The 19,623-nt window shown below is 48.1% G+C and overlaps 1 protein-coding gene across 2 annotated transcripts in view; it reads left to right on the top strand.

Annotated features, from left to right (window-relative positions):
- The first annotated feature begins 8,381 nt into the window (after window positions 1–8,381).
- The window catches only part of TCF20 (transcription factor 20), a 56,814-nt gene continuing 45,572 nt past the window's right edge, over window positions 8,382–19,623 (top strand). Inside the window, exon 1 of one of the 2 annotated variants that reach the window (XM_008702925.2) lies at window positions 8,382–14,429. In XM_008702925.2, coding sequence (XP_008701147.2) covers window positions 8,772–14,429 — 5,658 coding nt within the window. In that variant the 5' untranslated portion in view covers window positions 8,382–8,771. The remainder of the gene's footprint in view (window positions 14,430–19,623) is intronic. The other variant, XM_008702924.2, reaches the window with a different exon arrangement.

The raw sequence follows: 19,623 nt of genomic DNA, 5'->3' as shown, positions 1-19,623 counted from the left end.
CCTGCCCACTGTGGAGTGGATTTCAGCTGTTTTTAGGCCTGATTCTGAAAAATAGCTCAGAGCTGGTTATTTTTGCATGTACACTTGCTTGGGCACCACAGCGTCTGAGGTGCATGCGTGGTATTGGCGCCAGGTTTCCTGGAGCAGAGATTCTGCCTGGCAAGTGCCTCTCTCTCCCACCTGCTCTGGACTTGGGGGGTCTCTTGTGCCTTCCTTTCTTCCCCATGGCCAGGGTAATGCTTTGTTGTCAGTAGGAATAGATAGAGCAAAGATATTTTTGAAATTGTGTGAGGGGTAAATTTCTTAAATGAGGTTAATTAAATTTTAAAGTGATTATTTTCTACAGACATTAATGTAAATAGAAATGAAAAGGAAGAAAATGCAAACCACAGTTCTGCCGCCCTGAGTAGTCACAGGGTTTTAATTTTCATACTATTCTCTTTGGCTTTGGACCGGATGGATGTCTGATTTCTGGAGCACTGTAACCGTAATGCAGGTACGCGCTTAGGGCACACCTTGTTTTATGGCGCTTCCCTTTATTGCACTGTGCAGATACTGTGTTTTGTTTTTTACAAATTGAGGGTTTGTGGCAACCCTGCATCAAGCAAGTTAATGGGTGCCGTTTTTCCAACAGCGTTTGCTTCACGATGTGTCTCTGCGTCACAGTTTGGTGCAATATCCCGTACATTTTCATTATTATTACATTTGTTACGGTGATCTGTGATCAGGACTATGACTTGCTGAAAGTTCAGAGGATGGTTAGCATTTTTTAACAAAGTATTTTTTATTAAGACACGTACATTGTTTTATTTTTATTGTTTAAAGATTTATTTATTTGAGAGGAGGCAAGAGCCCTGGGGGAGGGGCAGAGGGAGAGGGAAGAGGAGAGAAGCACGTTCCGCCCTGAGCATGGAGCCTGACGCGGGGCTTGATCTCACAGCCGTGAGATCATGACCTGAGCCGAAATCAAGAGTCGGACGCTTAACCAACTGCACCCCCCAGGTGCTCCTGGACATTGTTTTTTTAGACATAATGCCGTTGCGCACTTCAGTATAGTATACACGTCACTGTTACACTGCCTGGGAAAAACATTCACGTGACTGGCTTTATCGGAACCAGAACTGCAGTGTCTCCGAGGTATGCCTGTACACGCTGCTCTTTTTCATTGGCCTATAGATGTAAAAGCATCCCCCATGGTGCCAGCGCCTGCGCAGTTACTTTTAATTAGTATGTACTGTTCTGTTAAGTGGATTTACCATACTTTGCTTAGTAATTTTCAAATGATAAAGAATTACGTTCTTGCCAAAATTTAGGTTGCCCGAAGGAGTGTGGCCATTGGTCTCAGCTGGCCTCAGTGCCTGCAGGGTGCGTGCCTGGAGAGCAGGGTTTTTCTCTTCGCTCTCCCCCTGCTTCCTTTCTTCTTTTAGAGATCACTGGAGTTAATAGGTTGGTACTTTGATTTTTGTTTGATTGTTTTGAGATTTCCCCAGGATAGAAATCTAGTAAATAGAATTACTAGGTCAAAAATAACTGGTATTTTTATTTCCAAATGGCTTTTAAAAAAAGTTTTAGTAACTTATTCTGCTTTCGTTATTGTTTGTACCAGCTTCATCCTAACCTCACCAGATGGGGTATCATCTCTTAAAGTTTTTTGGAAAAATTAACAGCTATAAATTTGTGCCTCTAGTTTTTGCTGGCATTAATTTGATCATGGTTGAAGGTGGATATTTTTTATCTTCCATGACTAATATAATACAGGTTTGGACCCTCAGAGAGCAAACTTTTTAGATCTGTAGCACTCTGGCAGGTTTCTTTTCCTCCGGATAACTAACTGACTTGCAGATTCTGATTGAGTTGGTTCCTTAAGCTGCTTTCTGGGCTTCTCAGCTAGGGAGCCAGTCAGCAAATACTGTCAACACCTCATCTTATTCTGAAGGCCTAATTGTACTGAGATCTGTCAGTCACCGAGAAAAATCTAGACTCTGCACCTCTGCAAACAGGATATAGAATTTGAAATATCAAGTCACCAGGCAAGTCTTTGTGCCCGATTGATGTACTCAGGAAGATCCCACGTTTGCACGTACCTAAAACAAAGAACATGGATATATCCAGGTACAAGCAGTGAACTCAATTCTAGCAAATTTCAAGATTTCTTTTTAAAATGCTTCCCAATTTGTGAGTGTCTTGCTGCTAGTTCAAGGCAGGCTTCTGCCAGAAGTACAGTGGGGTTTGGGGGTAGGCATTCCATATCTCACCTCTCCATACACTATGAATATTTTGCTTGCTGTCGTCTCCGAGCCTTAGTTTACAGAAAGGAGCGGTAATGCTTCTTAGCACATGGCGAGGACGACCTACATTAACATGTACGTAGGGTGCCTGGCACAGTATGGGGCTTGTATTATATATGCAGTAAATGGCAGAGAGCTGCGGGTATTACAGATCTGACACGAGTGTTTGTCAGGAGTTTTAAAAACCTGGATTTGGGTGCTCCTTTCTGAATCTGTGGTGCAGTGGAAGAAAGAATATGAACTTTAAAATTGAGTTACAGAGTATCAGCTCCAGTTTATCCTCGAAGAGTGACTTTCGGCAAATTATATACTTGATCTGTTTTTTGTTTCCTCATCTGTAAGTTGAAATGTACGTAAAGCCACACAGCATATGACACGTAGAATAAATGGTAGCTGTTACTACATCAATAGCACACACCTTAGGTCGTGATTAAAGGCAAATGTACTTTACTACGTTTGTTTTCACCAAGCAGAGAAAAGCCGGTGAATTCTCTGTTTTTAAGGAAGAGTTGTAGAGAAGATCACATTTCCGGAGCTCTTAAGGTTCTGAGAGCCACATGACTGACAAAGTGGGAAGGAATTTTTGGACCTAGGGATGCTTCAGAGAAGGCTTTGTGGTGAGAACAGGAGGTGGCCTGGAGGGGACTGAGCAGTTTGTTTGAGCCGGTGGAGAGGAGCAGAAATTGGGGTGGGAAGATACCAGAGGGCTTCAGGGCATATGGGGAGGGGAACACTGTCAGGACTTGGGTGAAGAAAAGCTGTTCCGGGTGATTGGTGCTGGGAAAGAGAACTTGTGGAGCTGTTATTTCCCCAGGAAAGATGAAAGCTGCAGTGACAAGGCAGGAGAGGTAAGGGACGAATGCAGGAAGTGGAGAAGTATTAGGATTAGGTGACATCTTAAAGATAAAGGGTTACAGGAGGAGATGAGTTTGGGATTATGCTAAAGCTTCTTGCTTAAGACAGCTGAGAGCTGATTTTGGTTTTCCTGGAGGATGGGAAGTTGGGTCAGTTGAGGAAAGAACGTTTTTGTCACTGAAAATGAGTTGGTGACAGCCTAAGAATAAATATATTTTGTCATCTTTATAGAAATTATTCTAGCCACAAGTGACTGTTCTGTGTCCCCCCCCCCCCCCACTACCTAAAGAGGGCCGGAGGCCTTGTCTTCTGGCCCTGCACAGGCACTAGAACCATGGCCATGTGGTTGATTAGTGCCACAAACCCCACCCCACCCCGTCCCTGGGGGACAGAGCCCAGCACCTGCTTGCCACTCTGTTTTCAGTATCCCATCCAATTTCGAACTCAGGACATTTCTTATTTGCAGCTTGGCTGTGCATTTTTTCTGACATTTCTAGGTGTTTTGTTTTTTAGTCCCTCTGGTATGCCATATTGCATGAAATAGAAGTCTCTCACTCCCCAAGTGATAATATCCTACTCTGAAATCCTAGGACTAAGAGAAGAACTATATTAGTCAGGGTCCTGTAGGAAACAGATGGCACACTCAAGCTGGGTAACTTGAGGAGCATTTAATTCTATCATTCAGGAGAAGGGAAGCTTTCTGTTCCAGGTATGAAGAGTTTTGATAGAGGAATTAAGGGTTTATCCAGCTGTCGGAAGAACAGGGGTTGAGAAGGTCGGGGAAGCTGTGCCTGACCGTCTCAGGCTGCGGTACCACAGTGAGTGGTTCTCATGAGCTCCCAGGGAAGCCGCCAAGCATCTGCGTCTGCTGGCGCAGCTACCTCTGGGGCTATCAGTCTCTCCTTTTTCTTCTGTTTTCCAAATCTCTCTTGTGCTTCTCGTTTCATCTGTGCTGGAAAGGGGGTTATGGAAAGTCGCTCCCAGCTTCTGATCTGCAGAGGAGGACTTAGAAGGAGGGTCATCATGACGCCAAGCTGACCACAGCGCAGGACTGGGACTGTTTACACAGGGTGAGCAGGGGTGGGGGCACCAGTGGAGAAAGTAGAGTCTCCTCCGCCAGCAGTAGCAGTTGTTACCCGCCCCCCGCCCTCAGGCCTGAAAGGCAAGAGGAGGAAGCAGTTTCTGAGACCTGGAGAAAGTGGCTGCTGCCCAAAGGGAGCGTGGCCATTGGTGGACAATCTCAGCCAGCCTCAGCGACTGCAGAGTTGGAGCTCACACAGCAAATCCCCCCCCCCCACCTCTTCCCAAGCAGGCCGGCCCAAAAGCCAGGGGCACTGGAGCCTCTTGGGGTCCCTACTGTACGCGTTCCTAGGACATAGAGCAGGGCGGAGATGGGTGAGCAGGGAGGCTGGAGGACAAACAGGATAATCCACCGGGTAGAGGCCATATCTAGAAGCGTAGAGCGTGTTCATCTTGAGAAGTGAAGCATTTTTTCAAGGCAAGGAAGGAGAAGGAGCAGAAAAACAGTGGTTAAACCTGAACTGAAAGAGGAAGCAGGTACTTAAAAAGATCTTGGGAGGAACCTGTGTTGAAGACAGTTTAGAGCACTTGGTAGAGAAGAGTGGAATGGGGAGTGGGATGGTGTGGGGCATGTGAAGGAAGGAGGACAGTGAAAGTGGCTGTTGTCTTCTGTAAGATGGCAAGGTCGTGGGCTCTGTGATGGGGTGGAGAGCAGGCCATAGGCATAAGCTGCGGTTGCCGCGAAGTCGGTGTGTGGACTCTAGGCCGTGAACGTAAAGGCAGTAAGTCTGGGACCTTGCTGAGTCAACTCCACGGCCTTCTGAAACCGTTCAGAAGGCTAGGAAAACAGGAAAAAATCGGAAAAGGAAAAGTCTGGGAAAGGGAGAGTTGGGGAGGGAGGTGCGTTGGCAAACTTCTTTTCAGAGCGCGTATACAAATTCCTCATGGGTGACTGACTTCCTTTGGAGTGTCAGATTTTCTTTAACCATGTCTGTATTCATTCAAACAAGGAAGTTCAGGCATTTGTCATTATTAATCACGATGCTTCAAAACTAATTATATTTGCTTTTTTAAAATGATAGGATAGTATTGGAATGATCTCTATTAGTAGCTTATTTTATAATGCTGATACTAAAATTACAGATACTCTGGGCTGACATTTTCAATTACTGGTATACTTGGTCTTCCTAATTGCTTTACTTGGAACTCCTAAAACAGATGAACTTGCATTCACTTTCTCACAACCGGATCCTTCATGTATACTAAGAGTATTTAGCATGACCTCTACCCTGCGGGAGGTATTTGGCTGGGAATTTTTTCTTTTTCGCCTGGTCCATAAACCAGAACTAGGGAGAAGGGCATCCTACAGGACAGGGAATTCCAGGGGAAGGGCTGAGAACGGACCTCTGAGGAATCATACCCAAATCTCTGCCCCTGTGGAGATAGGGTTTTCTCAGGGACCAGGCAGCCTGCAGCGGGACTGGCTGGTGTTAAATTGGTCTTTAGCTCTTAGGGGCTCGTGAGGAAAACTTTGGAGCAAGTGACAACATTGTTTATACACTCAGATTTTCAGAAGCCTGATTTTATTTACGGAAGGATTAATTGAACAACATGTAAAATATTTATTTGTGGAGAGGTTATCTCTTAAGAAAGCGTTTCATTAAACTTCCAGATTTAGTCTTTTTGTCCGCTGTAACCCATCTCAGCCACCTTCTGTCATGCAGAGGCCACTGGCCCTGAGAGCCAGGTTGGAGGCACACCACAAACAGGAGAGATCTGTGCGGACACAATGTTTTCAGCGGTGCTGGGAATAATGGGGGAGGTCCTGGTGAGAGGGGGGCAGAGAAGGGACGGCTGAACAGTATAGTTGGTGGCCGCCCACTCTAACGGGACAAGTGGCAGCTGTCGCTGACTGCATCCCGGGTCCTCCGGGTAGTGTAGCATTAGGAACGTGGCCTGAGGGGGCTGTTGCTCCGGAGCCTCGTGAGCTCCGTGCTTCGGTCTCCTCATCTGTGGAACGAGCTTGTCCGTGCTGTGAGGGTAGTGGCAGTGCGTGTGCAGGGCGGCTGCTGTAGCGGGCCCGGCAGTAGGCTGCCCGGCGGACTCGCTGGACCACAGAGAAGAGCAGTCTGTTGCAGAGGCATTTTGAAGATGATGAGAAACGGTTTCCTTTAGATTCTGAGATTATTTGTACTTGAATGTTTAAAGATGACTTTGGGTCATGTGATTATGTAATCAAACTTAATATCAAAGTCTAGCTATTTTAGACTGAAGGTATTTCAGGAAGAAGTGGGACAGCTTTCTGAGTTTGGAGTTACTGACCATCTTCAGCCATGACCCACGTTTACTCTCCAGAGCCTCTTTAGGGCTCTCGTGGAGACTCAAGTTGGGTTTTTTCCCTTGGAGCTGGGCCTGGAGGATTTTACAGGCAGGGTGTTCAGCATCCTCCAGCTCTGCTTTTAGATCGATCACGTTCTATTTTCTCTTCCTGCAACTCTCTCATCTCCCGCCACACCACCACCTCTGTGTAGGTACGTTCTAGCCTAGTTCTCTAAAGCCTGGTTCTTGTACCATTTGCTGGTTCACAGAAAGCCTGACATGTGCTCTTTACCATTTTAATGACATGAGGATTACAGCTAGGCACAAAGTCTCAGGCCTTTAGAAAATTTACGTTCTCGTGGGGGGAGAGACGATAGCACACGGGTAGCGTATCTGTGTCTGTTGGGAATAAGTGGTAGGGAGGGAGATGGGGAAAGCCCAGCCTCAGGTGTGGAGTTAGCGGTTTTGAATAGGATGGCCAGGGGAGGCCTTACCAGTCAGTTGACATTTGATCAGAGACTGGAGAGAAGTAAGAGGGGCAAACCATGCTGCTACAGGGGTAGCACATCGGAGGCTAGGGCAAAATTCCTCTGTAGAAATGCCTTTAGTGGTCTCGGGAGCAGGATACAGCAGGACTAGAGCACAGGGTGGCAGGGGAGGTCAGGGAGGTAATGGGGTGGAGACAGGGACCCCCAGAGCAGCTTCACTTGAATGAGATGGGGAGCCCCCATTGGGCTTGGAGATAAGGAATCCAACTTACCTTTTAAAGGGATCACTGACTTTCCTTCCAGCAACTTTATTGTCCACTAGCGCTGAGCAGGAACTAAGAAACTAGCTTAGTGTAAGTCATTGTAGGAAACTGTCTCCTAACTTACCCTAACCCATACTTATTTCACAACCTTTTTGGGGTGGGGGGAGAAGCAGAGGGAGAGGGGGACAGAGAATCTTAAGCAGGCTCCACGCCCAGCTTGGAGCCCAACATGGGGCTCGATCTCACAACCGATATTATGGTCTGAACTGAAACCAAGAGTTGGATGCTTAACTGACTGAGCCACACAGGCACCTCTCTCAATTCCTTTTTTAAGTAATGGATTTTAAAGACTTTTGGAGCAGTTTGGGCTCGTCTTACTTAGCTGACTCTGAGAAGGAGATAGGCCCAGGCAAAAGGCAAAATAAAATTACCCGATTAATTATCTAAGAGGAGTGGTACATTACATGCTAATTACATTAGCAAAGGTAATGCAAGGTATTGACCCAATCAGATGATTTTGGGAAGAGTCTAGGTCCTAGCTTGATGAATTTTTATTTTCCTTTATATCTTGTACTGTTCTCCAGAGCGACTGTTTCAAGTCCCTCTTTCACAGTAATGGCCAATAATAACTGTGTGAATACTAGATTGGCAAATAAAACACGATGTAGGTGTTAGAGGTGCTGGAACTTCTTGCAGACTACTTCCAGAAAGAATCTGGAAGAATGGTCGCTGCTGCTTTGGCCTATGCTGCCTAGTCCTTTGTCCCTGGGAGTCGAGGAGAGATGATTGAAGGGAGGAGTGCCTTGTACACAATTACATGTCAAGAGAGAGGTTAAGCCCTGGGTCTGTGTGGATTGCTGCAGCAATAAGGAATCCATATAATGAGAAGAGCTGAGTGTCCTGGGGTCGCCAGTCATCACAGGTGGTTGATAATTACAGGAAACCTGCTCTCATGTGCATTTGGACACAAAGACTGATTTCTGTTCTCCGGCAAGTTCTGTTTCTCAAAGTTGGGGAGGGCGGGACTGCCTCCTCATTGTTTGAGACATCAGTCCAACGATCAGGCTAATACAGGAAAGCAAATAGATGAAAGTGTTTTTTCTCACCCTCCCCAGCATAACTGGAAGACTGACTTAAAAATGGCTGTGTTTTTAAAAAATTAACAGTAATAGCACAGCCCCATATTTTAGCCCACTTGAATGTTGGGGGCTCATTTATTTAATAATGAGGTGTGATTTTTTTTTTTCCTGTACCAATTTTGAATTTACCCAGAATGTTTCTTTTCATACTCCCGTAGACTTCTGCCTCACTCTTGAGGTCATTTCTCTGCTTATTGGCATTTTCAGAAATGGATAGGATAAGAAATAAAAGGAGATGAAATTCAAGCTCGTCCCCTTCACCTGGGCATCTGAATTACCGTATCCCCTCCATCACCCAGACTTGATTTTCTGTGTGCAGAGGAGATGCGTGTCTGATATTTCTCTCTCCTCTTCCATTTCCAGGAGGGCTGTTGGCCCGCTGCCGTGCTGCTGAACAGTATGCAGTCCTTCCGGGAGCAAAGCAGTTACCACGGAGACCAGCAGAGCTACCCGCAGGAAGTACACGGCTCGTCCCGGATAGAAGAGTTCAGCCCGCGTCAAGCCCAGATGTTCCAGAATTTTGGGGGCGCAGGCGGCAGCAGTGGCGGCAGCGGCGGCAGCAGTGGCGGTGGCCGACGAGGAACGGCAACGACAGCAGCGATGGCTAGTGAAACCTCTGGCCATCAGGGCTACCAGGGTTTCAGGAAAGAGGCCGGAGACTTTTACTACATGGCAGGCAGCAAAGACCCCGTGACGACAGGAACCCCGCAGCCGCCTCAGCGAAGGCCTTCGGGGCCTGTGCAGAGCTACGGACCCCCCCAGGGGAGCAGCTTCGGCAATCAGTATGGGAGCGAGGGGCACGTGGGCCAGTTTCAAGCACAGCACTCTGCTCTGGGCGGTGTGTCTCATTATCAGCAGGATTACACGGGGCCCTTCTCTCCCGGGAGTGCTCAGTACCAACAGCAGGCTTCCAGCCAGCAGCAGCAGCAGCAGCAGGTCCAGCAGTTGAGGCAGCAGCTCTACCAGTCCCATCAGCCTCTGCCACAAGCCACTGGCCAGCCAGCGTCTGGTTCATCCCATCTGCAGCCAATGCAGCGGCCCTCAACGCTGCCGTCCTCTGCTACTGGCTACCAGCTGAGAGTGGGTCAGTTCGGCCAGCACTACCAGTCCTCCGCCGCCTCCTCCTCCTCCTCCTCCTTCCCTTCCCCGCAGCGTTTCAGCCAGTCTGGCCAGAGCTACGATGGCAGTTACAGTGTGAATGCTGGCTCCCAGTATGAGGGACACAGCGTGGGTTCTAACGCACAGGCTTACGGAACACAGTCCAATTACAGCTATCAGCCTCAGTCTATGAAAAGTTTCGAACAGGCCAAGATGCCCCAAGGGACGCAGCAGGGGCAGCAGCAGGCGCAGCCGCCGGCCCAGCCGCCGCAGCAGCACGCCCCTCAGCATGTGATGCAGTACAGCAACGCTGCTGGCAAGCTGCCCCTGCAGGCGCAGGTGGGGCAGTACAGCCAGCCGGAGGTGCCCGTGAGGTCCCCCATGCAGTTCCACCAGAACTTCAGCCCCATCTCGAACCCTTCCCCAGCGGCCTCTGTGGTTCAGTCTCCGAGCTGTAGCTCCACCCCATCTCCTCTGATGCAGAGCGGGGAGAACCTCCAGTGTGGGCAGGGCAGTGTGCCCATGGGTTCCAGAAACAGAATTTTACAGTTAATGCCCCAGCTCAGCCCGACCCCCTCAATGATGCCCAGTCCTAATTCTCATGCTGCAGGCTTCAAAGGGTTTGGACTAGAAGGAGTGCCGGAAAAGCGACTGACAGATCCCGGGCTGAGTAGTTTGAGCGCCCTGAGTACTCAAGTGGCCAATCTTCCTAATACTGTGCAGCACATGCTACTTTCTGATGCCCTGACACCTCAGAAGAAGACCTCCAAGAGGCCCTCCTCCTCTTCGAAGAAAGCAGACAGCTGCACAAACTCCGAAGGCTCCTCGCAGCCTGAAGAACAGCTGAAGTCCCCCATGGCCGAGTCGCTGGACGGAGGCTGCTCCAGCAGCTCCGAGGATCAGGGCGAGCGCGTGAGGCAGTTAAGTGGCCAGAGCACCAGCTCCGACACCACCTATAAGGGCGGAGCCTCCGAGAAGGCGGGCTCCTCACCGGCACAAGGCACTCAGAATGAAGCCCCCAGACTCAGTGCCAGTCCTGCGGCCAGAGAAGAGGCTGCCTCGCCCGGTGCTAAGGACACTCCGCTGTCGTCCGAGGGCAACCCCAAAGTCAATGAGAAGACAGTTGGGGTGATTGTCTCCCGGGAAGCCATGACAGGTCGGGTAGAAAAGCCTGGTGGACAAGATAAAGGCTCCCAAGAGGATGATCCCGCAGCCCCTCAGAGGCCACCCAGCGCCGGAGGGGCCAAGGAAACCAGTCACCCCTCAGTCCCACAGCCAGAACCCCCAGGGGGAGGGAGCAAAGGAAGCAAGAATGTAGATAATAACTCCAACCACAATGGAGAGGGAAACGGCCAGGGCGGGCATTCTGCGGTGGGCCCTGGTTTTATAGGCAGGAGTGAGCCCAGCAAATCTCCTGGAAGCCTGCGCTACAGTTACAAAGACAGTTTCGGGTCAGCCGTGCCAAGAAATGTCAGTAGCTTCCCTCAGTATCCTACAGGACAAGATAAGGGGGATTTCACTGGCCACGGGGAGCGTAAGGGGAGAAATGAGAAGTTCCCCAGCCTCCTGCAGGAAGTGCTTCAGGGTTACCACCACCACCCTGACAGGAGATACTCTAGGAGTACTCAGGAGCATCAGGGCGTGGCTGGGGGCCTGGAAGGAGCCACGAGGCCTAACGTCTTAGTCAGTCAGACCAATGAGTTAGCTAGCAGGGGCCTTTTGAACAAAAGCATCGGGTCCCTATTAGAAAACCCACACTGGGGCCCTTGGGAAAGGAAGTCAAGCAGCACGGCTCCAGAAATGAAACAGATCAATTTGGCTGACTATCCGATTCCCAGAAAGTTTGAAATAGAGCCTCAGTCATCGGCCCATGAGCCCGGGGGTTCCCTCTCTGAAAGAAGATCAGTGATCTGTGATATTTCTCCACTAAGACAGATTGTCAGGGACCCAGGGGCTCACTCACTGGGACACATGGGTGCTGACACCAGACTTGGGAGGAGTGAACGGCTCAATCCAAGTTTAAGTCAGTCGGTCATTCTTCCAGGTGGGTTGGTATCCATGGAAACAAAGCTGAAATCCCAGAGTGGGCAGATAAAGGAGGAAGACTTCGAACAATCCAAATCCCAAGCTAGTTTCAACAACAAGAAATCCGGAGACCACTGCCATCCTGCTAGCATCAAGCACGAGTCTTACCGAGGCAATGCCAGCCCTGGAGCAGCCCACGATTCCATCTCAGACTATGGCCCCCAAGACAGCAGACCCACGCCAATGCGGCGGGTCCCTGGCAGAGTCGGTGGTCGGGAGGGCATGAGAGGTCGGTCCCCTTCGCAGTATCATGACTTCTCAGAAAAACTGAAGATGTCTCCTGGGAGAAGCAGAGGCCCAGGGGGAGACCCTCATCACATGAACCCGCACATGACCTTTTCAGAGAGGGCCAACCGGAGTTCTTTACACGCTCCTTTCTCTCCCAACTCAGAAAGCCTGGCCTCTGCTTACCACACAAACACTCGGGCTCATGCTTACGGGGACCCCAGTGCAGGTTTGAATTCTCAGCTCCATTATAAGAGACAGATGTACCAACAGCAACAAGAGGAATATAAAGACTGGAGCAGCAGTTCTGCTCAGGGAGTGATCGCTGCAGCACAGCACAGGCAGGAGGGACCACGGAAGAGCCCAAGGCAGCAGCAGTTTCTTGACAGAGTGCGGAGCCCTCTGAAAAACGACAAAGATGGTATGATGTATGGCCCACCCATGGGGACTTACCATGACCCCAGCGGTCAGGAAGGGGGGCGCTGCCTCATGTCCAGTGATGGTCTGTCTAACAAAGGCATCGAATTGAAGCATGGCTCTCAGAAGTTACAACAGGAATCTTGTTGGGATCTTTCCCGGCAGACTTCTCCGGCCAAAAGCAGCGGTCCTCCAGGAATGTCCAATCAGAAGAGGTATGGGCCGCCCCATGAGGCCGACGGACACGGGCTCGCCGACACGTCCCAGTCATCCAAACCCAGTAACGTTATGCTCAGGCTTCCAGGCCAAGAGGATCATTCCTCTCAAAACCCCCTAATCATGCGAAGGCGGGTGCGTTCCTTTATCTCTCCCATTCCCAGCAAGAGGCAGTCACAAGATGTGAAGAACAGTAACACCGAAGATAAAGGGCGCCTCCTTCACCCACCAAAAGAAGGCGCCGATAGAGCATTCAATTCCTATGCGCATCTTTCTCACAGTCAGGATGTCAAATCTGTCCCTAAGAGAGAATCCTCCAAGGACCTTCCAAGTCCAGACAGTAGAAACTGCCCTGCTGTTACCCTCACAAGTCCTGCTAAGACCAAAATACTGCCCCCCCGGAAAGGCCGGGGGTTGAAATTGGAAGCTATCGTGCAGAAGATCACGTCCCCAAATATTAGGAGGAGTGCATCCTCGAACAGCGCGGAGGCCGGGGGAGACACGGTTACTCTCGATGACATACTGTCTTTGAAGAGCGGCCCTCCCGAAGGTGGGAGCGTTGCCGTTCAGGATGCCGAGATGGAGAAGAGAAAAGGTGAGCTCGTATCTGACCTAGTCTGTCCAACAAGCCAGGAATTGAGCATAGAAAAGCCCCTGCCACGGTCTTCAGAGGAGTGGCGTGGCGGTGGGGACGACAAAGTGAAGACCGAGACACACCCAGACACGCTCACTGCTGGAAAGGACCCCCCTGGTACCATGACATCTGCGACCTCACAGAAGCCTGGGAGTAACCAGGGGAGACCAGATGGTTCCCTTGGTGGGACGGCACCTTTAATCTTTTCTGACTCAAAGAATGTACCTCCAGCGGGCGTGTCGGCCCCTGAGGCAAACCCCAAGGCTGAAGAGAAAGAGAATGATACAGTGACGATTTCCCCCAAACAAGAGGGCTTCCCCCCGAAGGGGTACTTCCCATCAGGAAAGAAGAAGGGGAGACCCATTGGTAGTGTGAACAAGCAAAAGAAACAGCAGCCACCGCCTCCACCCCCTCAGCCCCCTCAGATACCAGAAGCTTCTGCAGATGGAGAGCCAAAGCCAAAAAAGCAGAGGCAAAGGCGGGAGAGAAGGAAGCCTGGGGCACAGCCAAGGAAGCGGAAAACCAAACAAGCAGTTCCCATCGTGGAACCCCAAGAACCTGAGATCAAACTAAAGTATGCCACCCAGCCACTGGATAAAACTGATGCCAAGAACAAGTCTTTTTTCCCTTACATCCATGTAGTAAATAAGTGTGAACTTGGAGCCGTTTGTACAATCATCAATGCTGAAGAAGAAGAACAGACCAAATTGGTGAGGGGTCGGAAGGGTCAGCGGTCTCTGACCCCGCCACCCAGCAGCACTGAAAGCAAGGCGCTCCCAGCTTCGTCCTTCATGCTGCAGGGCCCTGTTGTAACAGAGTCTTCTGTTATGGGGCACCTGGTTTGCTGTCTGTGTGGCAAGTGGGCCAGTTACCGGAACATGGGCGACCTCTTTGGACCCTTTTATCCGCAAGATTATGCAGCCACTCTCCCGAAGAACCCGCCTCCCAAGCGGGCCACGGAGACGCAGAGCAAAGTGAAGGTACGGCACAAAAGCGCTTCGAACGGCTCCAAGACGGACACTGAGGAGGAGGACGAGCAGCAGCAGCAGAAGGAGCAGAGGAGCCTGGCCGCCCACCCCAGGTTTAAGCGGCGACACCGCTCGGAAGACTGCGGCGGAGGCCCTCGGTCCCTGTCCCGGGGGCTCCCCTGTAAGAAAGCCACCGCCGAGGGCAGCAGCGAAAAGACTGCTTTGGACTCAAAGCCCTCCGTGCCCACCACTTCAGAAGGTGGCCCCGAGCTGGAGTTACAAATCCCTGAACTACCTCTTGACAGCAATGAATTTTGGGTCCATGAGGGTTGTATTCTCTGGGCCAATGGAATCTACCTGGTCTGCGGCAGGCTCTACGGCCTGCAGGAGGCGCTGGAAATAGCCAGAGAGATGGTGAGTAGGGAGTCCCCTCCCGGGCTCGCTCTAACCTTCCTGCGGGTTCCGCTCTTTCCTTTCCTCGGTCCAGCCTTGCCGTTTATTCTTCTGCACCACGTGGTAATTCCTCCAGATTAGAGCCCGTAGGCCCACATGAGGGACAGAAAATGAAGTAATTTGGAAGATGTGTTTAACTTGTATTTTTTATCAGTAATACGGGTGCCTAGGGGCGGAGTCGTGTCGGTGCAGCACCGCGTAGCGAGGGGAGCGGCTCTGCTCGAGCCCGCCAGCCAAGTGCTCTGCGCTTTCCTCTGTTTTGCTGCTATTTGTTTTATTTATTGATCCTTTCCCCCCATATTTCAACATCTGACTCTGTAATACAAAATATGCTATGATTCTCTTTCCTTTCTTCTAAAACTCTTCATTTCTCTAGGATTATTAATTCATGTTGTTATGGCTTTTCTCAGACCACATCTCTCTAATCCACACCCGACAGCAGATGTTCGTTCTTTCGGTCGGTTGCATAGCTGTTCGCCTGGGGTGTTGTCATCGTCGTCACTCCCTTCTTTCCTCCAGGGAGCGCCGTTTCCTGAACCCCGTGTCTTTGCCGTTCTTGGTCTGCGCCCTCGTTTAATGCAGCGCGTCATCCCCGAGGAGTGTCCCGAGAAGGGTGTGTGGGATAAATACTTTGAGATCTTGTCTTGTAGGAGAGTATGTCTCTATCCCATCCTCGTGTTTACTTGAGGTTGGGTATAGAATTCTAGATTTGAAGTGATTTTCTCTCGCTGTCTTGGAGTCCTGGCTCCTGACTTGTCCTCGAGCTTCTGCTGCTGCAGTTGAGGGCGGGAGCTGTGCGTGGTGTTCAGTCCTTGGTGTGAGTGTGTGAACTGCCTTCCTCCTGTGGAGGGTTTGAGGATCTTCTTGGTTTCCCTTGGGGTGGGTCTCTTCACTCACTGGGCTGCCCCCACTGGGACATCTTGCCATCTGTAAACTCCTGTCTCCCACGCGGGGAGTTTGTCGTGTGTTGTTTGTTGGATAATTTCCTTCCCTCTGTTTTCTCAGTTCTTTCTGGAATCCTGTAAATTAGGGAACTCCTGGATCAATCCTCTGTCTTTACATTTTCTCTCCTGGGTTCTCTCTCTCTCTCTGCCTTTTTGTTCTAATTTCTCCACGCTCTTTTCAACTTTTTATTTTTTTATCTTCATTTCTGATATTCTCAAAACGTCTTCTCTAAACATCTCTGTTGCAGGGACTGCTAACTGCTTGAATTGGGCTGGGTTAGGGACCTAACTCCTCTTAAAATTTGAGCTAATGACCTGGTTTCTGGCCCCACTTTCTGAGATATCTGCTTCCCAGGCTCTGTGCCACTCCGTGGCTGGTGTTCTAGTGGCCCCTCCACTGCACTCATTCCTTTCTGTGCCTTTCAGACTGCTGGGTCACTCCCTCTTTGTCTGATTTACAGCGTCCGGAAATGGGGACATCTCTCGTGTGTGTTCCCTTTCCCATTCTTGGTGTCCTCGTGAAGTTGTCGTATAAGTTTATCCCTTTATCTTTGTGGGAAGAGAAAAGATGTGGAAATGTATGTTCAGTCTGTGATAATTATATAAGAGTTTTTGTGTTAATTTATATTTAAAATTTACCATTCTTGACAAATATACTGATGATTTTCAGTCATAGTGAATGATTGTATCAGCCAGGATCCATAGTATTCTTGGATACTTTATACTGTTCGTTTGCCCGCCACCTACACTTCCCCTAAAAGCACTGTATTTTGTCATTGCATTGTCTCCAGAATTTATAACAGTGTCTGATAAAAAGGAAGTCAAAGCTATAAACTATAGTAAAAAAATGTAATTAATATGAAGTTTATATATTTTTTATATTAGAACATTCTAATTCAGTCACACGAGGAGCTTGCTTTCCCTTTAAGGCCCTCCCCCACCACGAGTTTATTTCCTCCCACCTTCCCTCTCCATCACCATAGTCACTCCCGATCCCCAGGTTTGAAATAGATTTGCTTCTTAGACACAGTGACATTTTACAATGCGAAAGTCTTAAAGGGACATAACATTTAAGACCCCGAAGTACAAAATTCTTTAAATAGTCAATTCTGAGTACTCCCTAATCTATCAGTCATTGTCTTGCTCCAGTTGGTGGCCTGCCTGCCATATTTAGTGGTTTGTTTTGTTTATTTGTTATTTTAGGTGTGTGTCCCTGCCCCATCTGCCAGTGTTTTCTTTATTTCAACATAGAATATTATTAATATTTCTCAGAGTAACTTCTGTGTGTAAACTGTTGAACATTCTGTAGCAATAATTGGTAACCAGTAATAGCAGGCTAGCTCCTGCCCAGCAGATCCCTAAATCCTGTGTCTCAATCCAGGTCTAGGAGTAGAAGGCACCTGAGAATGATGAGACCACGCTGAGCCACAGGTGGTCCTTCTGTCCCAGAAAGGTTGGTAACCCACAGGCCTGCCTTTTAAAATTCCTAATAGGGAATCTCTGTCTTCAGAAAGTGACAGTTCAGCTTACTACTTGTCAGCTTTGATCCCAAAGTAAAATCTGGCATGTTATAATTAGAACAGATAATGCTGAGTATGATAAATCATTCTCTCTTGCCCGTCCCCTCCCCCCCCACGTCACCGACTAGGTGGTTAAGATAACATGAAGCAATTTAGGCAGAGAATATTGAAAGTGTTTTTTGTTTTTTAAAATACTAATTTCAGCCTCAGCTGTTTCAGAAGTACTTCAAATTAATCGTATGTTCTAAGGGATAAAAAGTTGGAATGTTTTATTCAAAGGTGAAAGACATAAAAGCAGATGTTTTTGTCCCTAGGCTGCTTCTATTTAGTAGAGGCTCTAAACTAGATTTTTGGGTTCTCTTGTGGCTCCACCAGGGCTGCAAATGCCACCTTCTCTTTTAATAACAGGTTTTAGAACCCAAACAGCTGACCAGTCTTTTTTTTCAATCGGGATATAATTGACATATAACATTATATTAGTTTCATGACAAATCTTAAATAAATTTCATACTGTAGCTTTACACTTACTTCCTTATGTTGTACTCACACGATGCCAGTGCCCTTTAAAAACACTCAACTTTCTCTTCCCTTGATTCCATTCTGTTTATGTAACCTCCCTGTTTTAGAATAGAATGCTAGCTTTGTATATTGAATTTAATTTCTGAGTACCCTCGCACGTCTGTTTTATTCCCACAAGCCACCCAGTGAGATGGGAAGGGAAGACAGTGCCACCCCATTACCCTCAGAATAAAGGATGACTTGGCTTTAGTGACACATGTTCAGGTGGTATATAGCCCAGGGATGCGTTTATTTTTAAAATAGTTCAAAAAATGCTACTTTGGCTTTTTGAGCTGACTGATGTTCCACTATGACTGCAAGATCTTTTTCTGTTTTATTTTCCCATTTTATATTCTCCTTTTCCTGATGTACTTGAGAACAAATGAAAATTACACTAACTTGCCTTCTCTAATTTGATAGATGCTGTTTCATTTTGTCAAGGCCACTTTGAGTCTAGTTTTATCTTAGGTTTTAGCAGATGCTTTCAATTTCAGTCCTCTTAACAAGCGCTCCCAATCCTATCATGTTGAGATAAGGCCACATATATTTCATTAGAGATCCATTTTGGCCCGTGTATTTATCAGGTGTTTTAACAAGCATGATATTATAATAAAATAATATGAAGTCCTCGAGAGACAGTAGCTCCCTCCCTATAAGTGTCCTGTGAAAATTGCGGAAAACTAGAACATTCCTGTTCAAGCAGATGGCCTTCGCTCTCCTTCCTTTTCTGAGGCTGGGACTTAATCCATTCATTTCTGCACAGCCCTCTTCGGTTTTGTCTGATTTTGACCTCTGCTTATTTATCTTGGTCTGATTGTGTATGAGAGCCCACAGTGACTCTGATCTGATGTGAATAGTGTGATAGAGGCACTTGCCTCTAAACAGACATACATATAACTTGGTTTATAAAAGTCATGTTTGGTACATTTAGGAATGTGAAGGCCTTCAGGGTTCAGGGTTGTGGTGGCAGACAGGGATCTCTAGTGTCCTCTGCTCTCAGGAGAGCCGGCCTGTGTTTATTCCCTTGCCTTCCTTCCACCACCACCTGGGCTGACAGCTCCCCTTCCAAACAGATTCCTAACAACCTCCATGGGAATTTGTGTATGTTAACTGGATTTGGGTTAATTTTCTTTTGATCAGTATATCGAAGATTATATTTGAAATTTTTTTCCCCAAGCTTTCTGTATTTAGTCTCTACACCCAGCGTGGGGCTCAAACTCACGACCCTGAGATCAAGAGCCACATGCTCTTCTGACTGAGCCAGCCAGGCACCCCAAAGTTTATTTTTAATATAAGTTTAAATAGATCCGTCCTCCATCTCTAATTTACTTTAAACTGTGACAAAAAACCTGAATTGACAAGTGTAAAAGTATTAATATATCAATGATATTATGAAAATGTAACTGCATGTTAAACTGCATGTAAAAACAGATCATTTAGCCTCTCTGGTTATGTGTGAAATGCATTATCCTGTGTACCCCCTGAATTTCCATCTGTGCTCCCTAAGTTAATAGTGGGCCACCGCCCACCCAAGGATACTGCCTCCCGCCGAGGTCCTGCTGAAGCCTTCCCACGTAAGCTCCTGGTCTCTGCTTTTGACTCACCAGACACACATGCCCCGCAGTGACTGACCCTCCCCTGTACCCTCTCCTCATCCTTCCTCCCCGTCCCCTCCTCTGGCTTCCTTACACTCTTTCTTCTCCAGTCCCCTCTGGAGGCTGTCACTTGATCTTTGTTGCCGCAGCTCACACTGCTGTCCCAGCCTGACCGTATTAACACATTCCAGGGTTCATTCATCCCTCTGTTCCCGTGACTTTCAGCAAGTAGCACAGAGTTGTAGGATTATCTTATTACCTGTTTTTCTTAACACTACCTGTATGCCCTCCCTTTTATATCGCTGCATGAGACCTTCAGACTAAACCTCCAGAGAAAAGGGTCATTTCCTCTCAGGATTTGGTTTTTCTAAATTCTAAGGAATATCATGAAATGTGCAGTTTTGGAATTTTATTGCTTATATAATGTTACAGAATAGATTGTGACAAATTGAAAGAGTTTTCCTACAGTCTATTTCTTTCTTTCTTTTAGGGGTGGAAGGATGATGAGAGAAGCTTTATACCTGATTTTAAAATAAAA

This window comes from Ursus maritimus, unplaced genomic scaffold (genome assembly GCF_017311325.1).
Source record: "Ursus maritimus isolate PB19 unplaced genomic scaffold, ASM1731132v1 scaffold_21, whole genome shotgun sequence".
NCBI lineage: Eukaryota > Metazoa > Chordata > Mammalia > Carnivora > Ursidae > Ursus > Ursus maritimus.
Note: the sequence above shows the minus strand (reverse complement) of the source record. Positions and strands in the feature narration are given on the sequence as shown.